At 41.5% G+C, this 14246-nt stretch overlaps 1 protein-coding gene across 1 annotated transcript; it reads right to left on the minus strand.

The window, feature by feature from the left end:
* Positions 1 to 4884: 4884 nt before the first annotated feature.
* Positions 4885 to 7576, minus strand: LOC138883257 (uncharacterized). The gene is made up of 2 exons (XM_070163937.1): positions 7483 to 7576; positions 4885 to 5372 (listed from the first exon to the last, which is right to left on the minus strand). Exons 1-2 carry the CDS (start codon positions 7574 to 7576, stop codon positions 4885 to 4887), a joined length of 582 nt encoding a protein of 193 aa, XP_070020038.1.
* Between the last annotated feature and the right edge of the window lie 6670 nt (positions 7577 to 14246).

Consider the following 14246-nt stretch of genomic DNA (forward strand, 5'->3'; position numbering starts at 1 on the left):
TGGTTGGCATCGAAGAGCCAAGTTGTTCGTCCTCTATCCTTGTCTTTGATTCATAGCAGTTATGGACATCCGCCTTTGTGGTTGCCTGAAACTCGAGCAAACTCTCCTTCAATTTTCGAGAGGAATCGAAACTTAGTGAGTTTAGACCCTTGATGAATGCCTCCATTGCCCACTCATCTGGAGCCGCCGGTAGCAACATCCTTTCTCTCTGGAACCAGATCATAAATTCTCGTAGCAGCTCGGATTCACCCTACGAAATTCTTAATATGTTTTCCTTTCTGGCCTAAACCTTCTTGCTCCAGTGTGAGCCTTAATGAACGAATCTACAAGCATTTCAAGAGAATCAATTGAATGCTCGGGTAAGAGGAAGTACCATGTCAGGGCCCCCTTCGTGAGGGTTTCACCAAACCTTTTCAGAAAAACCGACTCGATCTCATGTTGAGCCAAATTGTTTCCCTTCACTGTCATGGTGTAATTTGTTATGATTCTATGGATCTGAAGTCTCATCGTACTTTGGTATGTCCGACATCTTGAATCTCTTCGGAATTAACTCTAGTGTTGCACTTGGCTTAAATGGCAACTACATGTAATTTTTTGAATCTGGACCCTTTAACACTGGTGGTGCGCCCGGAATCTGATCCATCTGAGTGTGAAACTCCTTTGCATTCTGATCCATTCTTTCGTTTATTTCTCTCGTAAATCGCATGAGCTCGATTTTGAAAGGATCATCCGTTATTATTCTTATATCCTCTACCGGTCCCTCTGGCTTCGTCGAAACTAACTTCACCCCTTAGGGTGTTGTTATGTGTTTTCTAAGCCATTTGATTTGCGAGAATGCTGGGAGGAATTGGACCCCTTCCGTTCACATTATTGGAAGCACCAGGAAATGCTTGTTTTAATTCTGTCATCACCTGATCTTACCTTGAATGGTGATCTATGTGTCATAACTCGGAATTCTCACCCTCGGAACCGTGATGATGCCTAACATTTCACTTGCTAGGCAAGCTGATGTTAGCTATATCTGTTAACCATTTTTAACAATTTCCAAATTTAACGGCAGCAATAATAGTGAACAGTCTCAAATAAGATAATAAACTAATAAATGACAAAATTCAATTACAAATACCAGAGCTGGTGTCACGAATACATGAGCGTCTAGAATACTATAGATAATGGACTGAACGAAATATAACAGTCTGAAACAAGATGAACAACTCAAAGGATATAGAAGGGGACTTCGGGACTGTGTACGTCATGCAACTATACCTCAAGTCTCCTCTGAATAGCTGGATCCGAGCAAGTCTACTGAACGCCGCTGGGACTAACTCCGGTATCTGCACAAGAAGTGCAGAGTGTAGTATGAGTACAACCGACCCCATATACTCTAGAAGTGCCGATCCTAACCTCGACAAAGTAGTGACGAGACTAAGGTGGGTCACTTACAATAACCTCAATAATAACAGAAAAGACAGGAATGGAAGTAAGACAATTAATTCATAACAACAAACTCAATCCAACTAATAGAGAGCCTAGAATAATATGTCATATAGACTCTTCTCAATTACCAGGGAAAAACCAACAGTCACAACAAATATGACTTCATACAATCCGTCGCGGCGTGAAACCCGATCCCACCATTTCATAATCCGTCCTTATTACACCATTTCAATTAATTACCTTTCAGTTTCCATTGCGATATGCAACCCGCTCCCTAAATAATTTCAAGAAACAATAGAAATTCAACAACCAAAAATCAAAAGGAGTTATACATCAAGAGAGTATATGTACGAAGCAATGGATGATAACATGATAATCCAAGAATCTCGAACAACTCAGATGTCTCAACTTTACCAAGTCCATGATATATATCCATTTAACAAGTCATACAAAAGAAACTGCATAATTAAAAAGAACAATTGTCACAAAACCATAAGACAAGCAAGACTTAGGACAATTTAGACATGCAAGGAAAACAATTAGAGGCAGGTAGCAATTAAGCATGAAATTATGGAAGGGGCAGACAATCTAATACAATTACAGCTAAATGAAAAGTAACAGTTATGGCATGGAAGTCAAAATAAACATGTAGTAATTAAGGCATGTAATAAGATATACAATGAAGAAACGAAACCATGGAAAAAGGTAATGCACCGGCGCATATACACTCGTCACCTCGCATATACGTCGTTTCTCATATAATGCACATAACAAGAAGTTCAAGGGTCCCTAATTCCCTCAAATCATGGTTAGACCCAACACTTATCTCACTCCGCAATCAACTCAAAGTTCCACCACGACCTTGCCTTTCGAACAAGCCTCCAAACCAACAAAATCTAGCAAATTATTAACCAAATAATTCAAAATAAGCTTTAGAAACTACCCACGAATGAAAGAGATTCAATTTAGATCATTTTTAAAAAGATTAACATTGGGCCCTCTTGGTCAAAATTAAGATTCGGACCAAAATTCGATTACCCATTCACCCCCGAGTCCGGTTAAGTAATTTATTTCGAAATCCGACCTCAATTCGAGGTCTAAATCTCAATTTTACAAAAATCTCTAATTCTGCCCAAATCCCTAATTTCTACCATGAAATTCCTAAATTGATGTTGAAATCTCATGAAATGTAATGGGTAATTGAAAAGAAATAGATTAAGGTCACTTACCAATGAATTTAGGAAGAAAAATCTCTTGGAAAATCGCCTCTAGGGTGTTTAGGTTTGTGAAAATGTGAGAAATCAGCTAAGTCCTGTTTTCCTCCTCTTTTACCCAGTTGCGGATGTCGCAATCGCGAATATCACAATTGCGAGAAAGGGGTTGCAATTGTGAAGCCTGTCTCAGACGCACAGAGGTCGCAAATGCGACATGGGTTCGTAATTACGAATACCCAATCTTCAAAATTTCGCACCATTGCTTTGCAAATGCGAAGCCAGCTTGAGGACTGCTGAGTTGCAAATGCGACTCTTGGACCGAAATTGTGATCACCGCCTAGTACGTAAAGGCGAATATATTTCTCGCAAATGCGAGTCCACCCAAGCCATCACATTCTTGCAAATACGAACACTTGTTCGCAAAAGCGTGGTTCGCAATTGCGAGGCAGACTTCGCAAATGCGAGATTTGCAGAACAAACCAGCAACAAAGAATGCATCAACTATCTCCAAAGTCCAAAATCAATCTGTAGCCTATGTGAAACTCACCCAAAATCAAATCACCAAAATAATATCTAAATCTTCGAATCAATCCTCAACACGAAGGAACTTTTAAAGTGAAACTCAAGAACATTAGAATCACGTTTAAACGTCTAAATCATGTTAAATCAATCCGAATTGAACCAAAATTTGCATACAAGTTTCAAATACCTATACAGAGCTATTCCAAGTTTTATCATCAAAATCCGAAACCGTTAGCTAATTAGGCAACTTATAGTCAAGCTTAGTAATTATTCAACTTTTAAAAATGCTAGTTTTCGGTAAAATGAGTCAAAACAAGTTAGGGATTTTTGAATTAAATTCTGGGTATACGCCTAAGTTTCAAATCACGATACGGACCCATCGGGATCATTAAAATACTGAACCGTGTCCGTTTACAAAAAATATTGATTGTAGTCAACTCAAGTTATTTTAAAGGTAAAAATTCACATTTTCTTTAATTTTTCACATAAGTATTTTTCGGGAAAAAGACACGGACTGCGCACGCAAATCAAAGAATGCTAAATGAAGTTAATAGAGGTCTTAGAACACGGGAATAGAGGCTAACTCTCAAAATGACCTATCAGGTTATCACATTCTCCACCTCTAAGACAAACGGTCATCCTCGAATAGACAAAGAAAAGTACCAGGACTGGTGAAAAGGTGTGGTTATCTATTCCTCATATCGGACTCGGACTCCCACGTGGATACCTCAACTGACTGACCTCTCCACTTTACTCGAACTGAAGAATAACTCTTAGACCTCAACTTCCGAACTTGCCGGGCTGGAATGGCCACCGGCTCCTCCTCATTAGTCAAATCCTTGTCCAATTGGACTGAGCTGAAATCTAACACATAGGACGGATCATCGTGATACTTTCAGAGCATGGACACATGGAACACCGAATGGACTACTGATAAACTAGGTGGAAATGCAAGCCTATAGGCCACCTCACCCATTCTCTCAAGAATTTCAAAGGGTCCGATATACCTAGGGCTCAAATTGCTTTTTTTTCCCGAACCTCATCACACCCTTCATGGGTGAGGAGCAATACCCTCTCTCTAACCATGAATACAAAATCACGAAATCTTCAATCGACATAACTCTTCTGCCTAGACTTAGCTGTGAGAATCATTCCTAAATCATCTTGACCTTTTCAAAGGCATCTTGAACCAAATAGGTACCCAACAATCGAGCGTCTCTCGGCTCGAACAAACCAACCAGGGAACGACACCGCCTCCCCTATAATGCCTCAGAGGGAGCCATCTAAATACTTGACTGGTAGTTGTTGTTGTAGGCAAACTCCACAAGCAGCAAGAACTGATACCAAGAACCCCTAAAATCCATAACGCAAGAGCGAAGCATATCCTCCAATATCTGAATGGTGCGCTCGGACTGTCCGTCTGTCTGGGTTGAAATATTGTACTCAACTCAACCCGTGTGCCTAACTCACTTTGTATCGCCCTCCAAAAATGCAAGGTGAACTGCGTACCTCGATCATAAATGATAGATACCGGCATACCGTGAAGATGAACTATCTAGCGGATATAGATCTCAGCTTACCGCTCTGAAGAATAGGTAACAACCATTGGAATAAAATGTGCCGACTTGGTCAACTTGCCCACAATGACCCATACTGCATTGAATTTCTTTTGAGTCTGTGGAATCCCAACAATCAAATCCATAGTAATACGCTACCACTTCCACTTAGGAGTCTCAAGCCTCTGAAGCAAACCACCAGTCCTCTGGTGCTCGTATTTCACATGCCGACAATTCAGACACTGAGCTACATATGCAACCGTATCCTTCTTCATCCTCCCCCACCAATAATGCTGCCTCAAATCTTGGTACATCTTGGCGGCATCTGGATAGATGGAATACCACAAACTGCGGGCCTTCTCATGAATCAACTCACGAAGCCTATCCATATTGGGCACACGGATATGACCCTGCATCCGCAATACCCCATCATATCCAATAGTAACCTGCTTGGCACCACCGAGCCGCACCATGTCCTTAATGACAAGCAAATGGGAGTCGTCATACTGACGCTCTCTGATGCGCTCATACAAGGAAGACCGAGAGACCGTGTAAGCTAAAACATGACTGGTCTCTGAAACATCTAACCTCATTAACTGATTATCCAAAGTCTGAACATTTGATGCTAGCGGCCTTTCCCCAACTGGAATATATGCAAGGCTATCATACTCACAACCTTCCTACTCAAGACATCGGCCACCACATTGGCCTTCCCGGGATAATACAAAATGGTGATATCATAGTATTTCAATAGCTCTAACCATCTCCGCTGCCTAAAATTGAGATCCTTCTACTTGAACAAATAATGTAGACTCTGAAGATCCGTGAACACCTCACATGATATGCCATAGAGATAATGCCTCTAAATCTTCAGTGCATGAATAATGGCTGCCAACTCTAGGTCATGAACATGGTAATTCTTCTCGTAAACCCTCAACTGCCATGACGCATATGCAATCACCTTGCTATCCTATATTAATACCGTACCGAGCCCAACATGAAATGCATCACAATACACAGTATAGGATCTCGAACCCATGGGTAATACCAACACCAGATCTGTAGTCAAGGTAGTCTTGAGCTTCTGAAGACTCAACTCACACTCATCTGACCACTTGAATAAAGCATCCTTCTGGGTTAATCTACTCAATGGGGCTGTGATGGATGAAAACCCCTCCACGAATCGGCGATAATACCCCGCCAAACCCAAGAAGCTCCGAATCTCCGTAGCTGAAGTATGTCTAGGCTAGTTCTGAACTACCTCAATCTTTTTAGGATCTACTTTTATACCCTCAACCGATACAACATTCCCCAAAAAGGCGACTGAGTCCAACCAAAACTCACACTTTGAAAACTTAGCATATAACTAACTATCTCTCAGAGTTTGAAGTGGTACTCTAAGATGCTGCTCATGCTCCTTTCGACTGTAGGAGTAGATAAAGATATCATCAATGAACACGATCACAAAAGAATCCAAATAGGGCTTAAATACCTGGTTCATCAAATCCATAAATACTGCCGGGGCATTTGTCAAGTCAAATGACATCACCAAGACCTCATAATGCCCGTACTGAGTCCAGAAAATTGTTTTAGGGATATCAGATGCCCTAATCTTTAACTAATGGTAGCCAGATCGCAAAATAATCTTCAAAACACTTTAGCACCCTGAAACTGATCAAATAAGTCATCAATCCTTGGTAACATATACTTGTTTTTGATAGTGACTTTGTTCAACTAACTATAATCTATACACATCCTCATCGAACTATCCTTCTTCTTCACAAACAACACTGGCACACCCCAAGGCGAGATACTAGGTCTAATAAATCCCTTATCAAGCAAATCCTGCAACTGCTCTTTCAGTTCATTCAACTCAGGTGGAGCCATACGGTATGGTGGAATAGAAATGGGCCGAGTACCCGGACCTAAGTCAATACAAAAATCAATATCCCTACCGTGTGGCATCTCCGACAGATCTGCAGTAAACACCTTTGGAAACTCACGCACAACCGGTAATGAATCCATGAAAGGAACCTCCGCACTTAAATCACGAACATAGGCCAAATATGCTAGACACCCATTCTCGACCATATGTCGAGCCTTCATATCAGAGATAACCTTACTAGTAGAATAGCCAGGAGTCCCCCTCCACTCTAATCAGGGCAATCCCTGCATGGCTAAGGTCACCATCTTGGCGTGATAATCTAATATAGCATGATAAGGTGACAATCAATCCATGCCCAAAATAACATTGAAATCCACCATATCAAGAAGTAGAAGGTTTACTCTAGTCTCAATGCTCCCGATAGAAACCACACACGAGCGATAGACACAATCTACAATAATAGAACCTCATACAGGCATGGACACATATACAGGAGCACTCAAAGAATAATGAGGCATAATCAGATATGAAGCAAAATAGGATGACACGGAGGAATAAGTAGAGCCCAGACCAAATAGAACTGAAGCATCTTTATGGCAAAAAAGAAAATGCCTTTGATGACAGCATCAGATAACTATTCCTCGGGTCTAGCTGGGAATGCATATAAATGAGGTTAGGCCCTACCACTCTGACCTACGCCCCTTGGGCAGCCTCTAGCTAGCTGTCCTCCACCTCTAATGGCTTAACCTCCACCTCTAACGATCCGACCCCCACCTCTAGTTGGCTATGCAAGAGGTGGATCAATCGGTGCTAGTATGATGGCACGAGAACCATGCTGAGATCTACTGCTCAACAATCTAGACAATACCTCCTGATGTGATCAATGCCCCCACACTCAATGCATTTTCTCGGCTGCTGAGGCTACTGAAGTGAAGACAAACCATGACAGCTCGAATAGTCATTATAGTAACTCTAAAGCGGTGGTGCACTGAATGCTGGTTGCTCAGAACGAGACCTATAAGAACCCTGACTGTCCGAAGCACTGTGGGCTACCTGAAGAGCTGACTTAATCGGCCTATGAGGATGGACTCTACCAAAAGAACCCCTACCTCTAGACGAGGCACCGCTGAAACCACTAAAATGACGACGCCTCTTACTAGACACCAGCGCCCTCTCCTGACCGCGAACCATCTCGATCTTTCTAGCAATATCAACGGCCTTCTAGAAAGAAATATCGTCCCAACTCTCCTTGGCCACCTGTAGCCTGATATTGAAGGTGAGTCCATTAATGAATCTCCTCACTCTCTCCCTTCCAGTAAGGAGTAAAATGATGGCATGGCGAGCTAGGTCCACAAATCGAATATCATACTGGGTGACGGTCATGCTACCCTGATGAAGACACTCAAACTGCTTGCGATAATCCTCTTTTAGTTTGAAAGGAATGAACTTCTCTAGAAATAGCTGTGAAAACGGATCCCAGGTAATTGCAAGCGAACCAGCGGGTAAGGTCAACATAGAATTTCTCCACCATCTCTTGGCAGAACCAATCATCCAATACACTGTAAAGTCGACCCCATTGGTCTTAACTATACCCATGTTGCGCAACATCTCGTGGCAACAGTCTAAGTAATCCTCTGTGTCCTTAGAAGGTGCACTATTGAAATGAACAAGAAAGAGCTTGATGAACTTATCTAACCTCAACAAGGCCTCAAAAGACATAGCGGGCCCTATCACCGGCCTGTGTCGCAACAATCGCTTGAACCACCCCAACTGGCTGGGCTGCTGATATGTGATATAGGGGAGCCGCCTGCTCCGGGATGTGAGTACCAGGAGTCTATGCTCCTCCCCTAGCCCGAGAGATGGCTGGTGCCACCGAAAATGCACTGCTCTAGGCCACACTCTCCATAAGGTCCACCAAACAAACTAGAGCACCTTGAAGTACTAGAATGACTATGAACCTCTACGGGACCTGAGCTGGTCCGATGGGTACGGTCTGAGCTGGGACCTCCTCCTCATGATCAATCTAAGGCTTCACGGCGTGTGCTGCTACTCGATCTCTAGGCTGAGCTCTGCCTGGGCCTTTGGCTCAACCTCAGCCTCTAGCTCGACCTCGGCCTCTGGTTCAACCTCGGCCTTGACCTCTACCACTGGTAGTAGCTGCCATAGGAGGCTCCGGATCCTGCCCGGCTGCTGATGTTGTGCGTGTTCTTGCTATCTGCAAGAGAAAAAGAATAGAATGGTTCAATCATCAATGATATAATGAAATCGCACGATAGAGAAAGAAAGAAGTGAATTTTTTTCCTAAACTCCATAGGCTTTGGAAGATAAGTAGACACGTCTCCGTACTGATCTCTCTAGACTCTACTAAGTATGCTCAGGACTCGTGAGACCTAGGTAACCTAGTGCTCTGATACCAACTTGTCACGACCCAGAATTCCCCCCCTCGGGTTTGTGATATCACCGAACATTTCACTTGCTAGGCAAGCTAATGTTAGCTATATCTATTAACTATTTTTAACAATTTCCAAATTTAACGGCAACAGTAATACTGAACAGTCTCAAATAAAATAATAAACTAATAAATGACAAAATTTGATTACAAATCCCAGAACTGGTGTCATGAATACATAAGCATCTAGAATACTACAGATAATAGTCTGAACAAAACATAATAGTCCGAAACAATATAAACAGCTAAAAGGATGTAGAAGGGGACTTCGGGGCTGCGAACGTCGTACAACTATACCTCAAGTCTTCTCTGAATAGCTGGATCCGAGCAAGTCTACTGAACGCCACTGGGACCAACTCCGATATCTGCAACGAAGTGCAGAGTGTAGTATGAGTACAACCAACCCCATGTATTCTGTAAGTGTCGAACCTAACCTCGACAAAGTAGTGACAAGGCTAAGGCGGGTCACTTACAATAATCCTTACGCAATAATAATAATGACAGAAAAGATAGGAATGGAAGTAAGGCAGTTAATTCATAACAACGAACTCAATCCAACTAAGAGAGATCCAGAATAACAGGTTATATAGACTATCTCAATTACTGGGGCAAAACCCATAGTCACAACAAATATAACTTCATACAATTCGTTGCGGCGCGCAACCCGATCCCACTATATCATCATCTGTTAATATTATAGTCCGTTTTTATTCCGCCATTTCAATTTATTACCTTTCAATATCCGTTACGGCATACAACCCGCTCCTCACCCAATTTCAAGCAACAATAGCAATTCTACAACCAAAAATCACAAGGAGTTAACCAAAAGGCACCCCACGTTTTATGGTATAATAGGTTACAATATAAATGTATATAGATAAAGAACCACCCTTCATTTCAGTTAATCAAAAGGCACCCCACGTTTTTAGGTAAAGCATTCAGCATTCCCGGCATAACTAAACAAGCAACACTAATTAATTAAAAGTGACATCATATTAAACAATTACATGATCCATAAAAGCTATAGATGCTAATGATAATTATTTAAAGGGAAGAAAAAGGCATTTCAGTGCTATATATTAGTTAATTCGAAGTGGCTGCAAATAGCTGCTAAATAAAAATCGTAATCTTTATTTTTGCATAACTTTATTGGACTTTAAGTACTGCTTGAAAGTGATTTTTTCGACCTCATCATGTTTGGTGAATGATATGATTATTCCAGCTTGATTAGTACTCCCCGGTCCAAAATAAGTGATTTTTTCAGATTTTAAGAATGAATTAATTATTTTTTTTCCTACATTGCCCTTAGAATAATTAATGTTGAAATATATGTTAGGAGTATTTATGTAAAAAAATAATAAATATTAATATGACCAATTTTATTGCTAATTAATATTAAAAGATAAATTTCTTAATATGTGTTAAAGCAACCAGCAACCAAAAAATCAGTTAGAGGAGGGAGGGAGTAGTACTTATAATCAACTATTAATACCACATGCGCCACTAAGTCATTGTTCAACTTTTTGAAGCTTTTATTGATTTTCTATCACGTAATACACTTTAATTAAATCTTGTCTGCGACAAAATTATCTTTCGATGTGAAACTTTTGTCTGCCGCTAATACCAGTCTTGGAACGTGTAGGCATATAAAATTTGTTGATTTCAAATTTAATAAATAATTTGGATTATATTTTAAATATATTAGTCCAAATAAATATTTTGGGCTAATATAATTGGATTAATTATATAAGACCAATATTATTGGGCTAGCTCATTTAATAGGGCTAAAGTACTGAGCCCACTTCATTAAGCCCAATATGCCATTTTCCTAGAGGCCCAGTTTGACGCCACGTGTCAAATGACATGGGGCGCCAAGTCAAACGGAAGAGCCAGTGGGATCATGCCCGTGTCAAAATGACAAGGCATGCCAAGTCACGCTAAAAGGCCAATGAAATTGCGCCACATGTGCAAGTGACATGTTCTGGCCAACCAAATGCGGCCATGTCACACTTCAATTTGATTGGTCGGAAAGAGTTTGTTCTTATCACAACTCTTCCCTTCCACAACTATAAATAGGGGTCTTCATAACTCAAAAAAGACACCAGAAGTTATAACAAGAAGCAAGAAAGAGCTCGTGGATCAGACGCTGCAAATTCCTCCACAAATTTCAAGCTTCAAGTTCAATTTCAAGAAATCAAGTTCAAGCTCAAGAACGAAGAACAAATCAAGTTCAAGCTCAAGAACGAAGAACAAATCAAGTTCAAGCTCAAGAACGAAGACCAAATCAAGTTCAAGTCCAAGCAATCAAGCTCAAGCTCAAGAACAGGATCATCGTTTGTGGCAACAAATATAGATTCAAGATCAAGCTCAAAAGCCCTTGGATTTATTTACTATTGAAAAGTAGAATCAGAGGATCCATAGAGATTGTACACTCAAATATTCGAAATAAAATACTACGATTGTTGCGATATTTTTCGATCTTGATTTTTTCGACGCAAATTTATTGTCTACAAATTCTGGCACGCCCAGTGGGACAATCTCTACCTCTCATCTCAACTTTTCAATCACCAAAGTTCAAGAACATTGAAATGACATCGAAGAAAATCAACTCCAAATCAACATCCACCAAGGTTGCTAACTCCAGGTTCTATGCTGATGTGGAAAACATCCTCGATGTCACCTTTGGAAACTTCGGACCAGTTACGAGGAGCAAAGCAAGCTCTTTAGGACAACAAGCACCCCAAGTGTCATCCGCATCAACCCCTGTTTTCGGATCTTCATCCTCAAAAGGAGCAAGATCTTCCACAAATGCATCTGAAAGAGGAAGCGATGTTGCTGAAAAGATCAAGAAAACTCTTGCTCTGCTTGACCTCTCCGGCTCCAAGCACTCTGCTGTGAAGGAAGATGATGATGCTTCAAGCGATGGATCCTCCCCACTTACACTACATAGCGTGACCCAGTCAAGGATCAATCTATGTGAAAATCCATGCTATTCTCCGTCATCGACGACAATCATGCAAGCCATGGTGACAAACACTTCATCTATGGAGGAGCAGTTGGCAAACTTGATGGAAGCAATCACTGGCTTGACCAAATGCATGCAAAATCAAGAGGCTAGAATTGACAAGCTAACAGACAGAGTGAGAATCTTGATGGAAGAAGAATCTACCCATGTACCCGGCAAGCTCCCAGAAGTTCTAGAGAGTGACTCTCCCCCAAGACAAGCAGCATCCACTAAGGCTATCCCTGTCTCATTTGAAGGGATGATTCCAATCGATCAACTGAAGGAGTTCATCGAAGGAACCATTAAGAACAAATATGAAGTTGCTGCCAAATCCTCCCTTACATATGCAAAACCGTACACTGCAAGGGTCGATATGTTGAAGATGCCTACTGGCTATCAACCTCCGAAGTTTCAACAGTTTGATGGTAAAGGTAACCCAAAGTAACATATTGCGCACTTCGTTGAGACGTGCAACAATGCTGGGACTTATGGAGATTACCTCATCAAGCAGTTTGTTCGCTCGCTAAAAGGAAATGCTTTTGACTGGTACACGGACCTCGAGGTTGGATCTATCGACAGTTGGGATCAACTAGAGCAAGAGTTCCTCAATCGCTTTTATAGCACAAGACACATGGTGAGTATCTAGAGCTCACAAATACTCGTCAACGAAAGGGGGAACCGGTTATCGACTTTATCAATCGTTGGAGGAATGCAAGCCTCAACTGCAAATACAGGCTTAGTGAAGCTTCAGGCATAGAGATGTGCATCCAAGGCATGCATTGGGAATTGCGCTACATTTTGCAAGGTATCAAGCCTAGCACATTTGAAGAACTTGCAACTCGTGCACATGACATGGAATTGAGCATGGCTTCCGCTGGAAATGAATGGCTACCCATCTATGAACCTCGTAAAGTGAATGACAAGCAAGAAGTTAGGAAGTGGGGCAAGTTCGTACCCAAGTCTGAAAGCAAAGAAGCTATGAATGTCAATACGTCACTTGTGAAGTTCACGACGAAGGCGAGCAAGAAGCAGAGTATGAAATCCACTTCGTTTCAAGATAAGCCAAGTGAGAAGTTGACTCTAAAAGAAATGCAGGAAAAAGAGTACCCATTCCTGGATTCTGACGTGCCAGCCATTTTGAAGAACTCCTCGAGTTAAATCTCGTTGAGCTTCCGGAGATTAAGCGACCAAATGAAGCTGGGAAAACAAATGACCCGAACTACTACAAATATCATCGACTTGTAAACCACCCTCTGGAGAAGTGCTTTGTCTTCAAGGATAAAGTCATGGACTTGGCTCGCGAAAAGAAGATCGTGCTTGAAGATGAGAAAGCAAGCGCAAACCAAGTCTCTATCACCTTTGGCTCACTCAGTCCGGATGACTTATGTGGTTTTAAAGAAAGTAAAGATGAAGAATTATTGGAGAGCGACAAAGCTGAAGTCAATCAACCTGATGACGATGAAGGTTGGACATTGGTGACTCGTCGTAGGCACCACAAAAGGAGCCCAAAAAAAGAATCAATAGAACAACCAACAAGGAAGATGATGGTAAAAAGACCAATGAAAAAGAATCCAGTTAGGCATTTGAAGAAAGCAAAAGTGGAGATGCACCATCCTCAAAAGCCACGAAATCCAGTGACCTTGGAGGAGTTTTTACCAAGTTGGTCCGCATGAAGATTTCCCATGAGGGAATTGATGCCTCTTGTTGCCATGCTGACAAAGGAGAAGAAAAGATTGATGACCTACCGTTGGCACCACCTTTGGAAAAGCCCATTGAGTCCACTCCTCAGGAAGTTAATGCTTGTGAGGAAAAAGTCACGTTCACAAATGACGATCTTTTGCTAGGTGACACTCCTCATAACCACCCATTGTACCTGGTTGGCTATATGCGCGATGAAAGGGTAAATCGAATTTTGGTTGATGGAGGATCCTCAGTGAACATTTTGCCAATCCATACTGTGAAAGAACTTGGTATTCCTATGAACGAACTCTCAGAAAGTCGTGTGATGATCCAAGGATTCAACCAAGGGGGGAAAAGAACCATAGGCGCGATCAGGCTGGGAATCACTATTGAAGATATACGATCAAGTGCATGGCTGCATGTGATCGACGCGAAGACTTCATACAATGTTTTGCTTGGGACCTTGGATACATGAGAATAAAGTTGTTCCATCTACCTA

This window comes from Nicotiana sylvestris, chromosome 12 (assembly GCF_000393655.2).
Source record: "Nicotiana sylvestris chromosome 12, ASM39365v2, whole genome shotgun sequence".
NCBI lineage: Eukaryota > Viridiplantae > Streptophyta > Magnoliopsida > Solanales > Solanaceae > Nicotiana > Nicotiana sylvestris.

Bases quoted from the DNA above. Each gene is read 5' to 3' on its own strand.
- LOC138883257 (XM_070163937.1), bottom strand. From the start codon at position 7,576: ATGACTATTCGAGCTGTCATGGTTTGTCTTCACTTCAGTAGCCTCAGC. The intron at 5,373-7,482 runs GTATTGTCTAGA...CATATATTCCAG, and splicing joins GGCATTGATCACATCAGGAG to TTGGGGAAAGGCCGCTAGCA.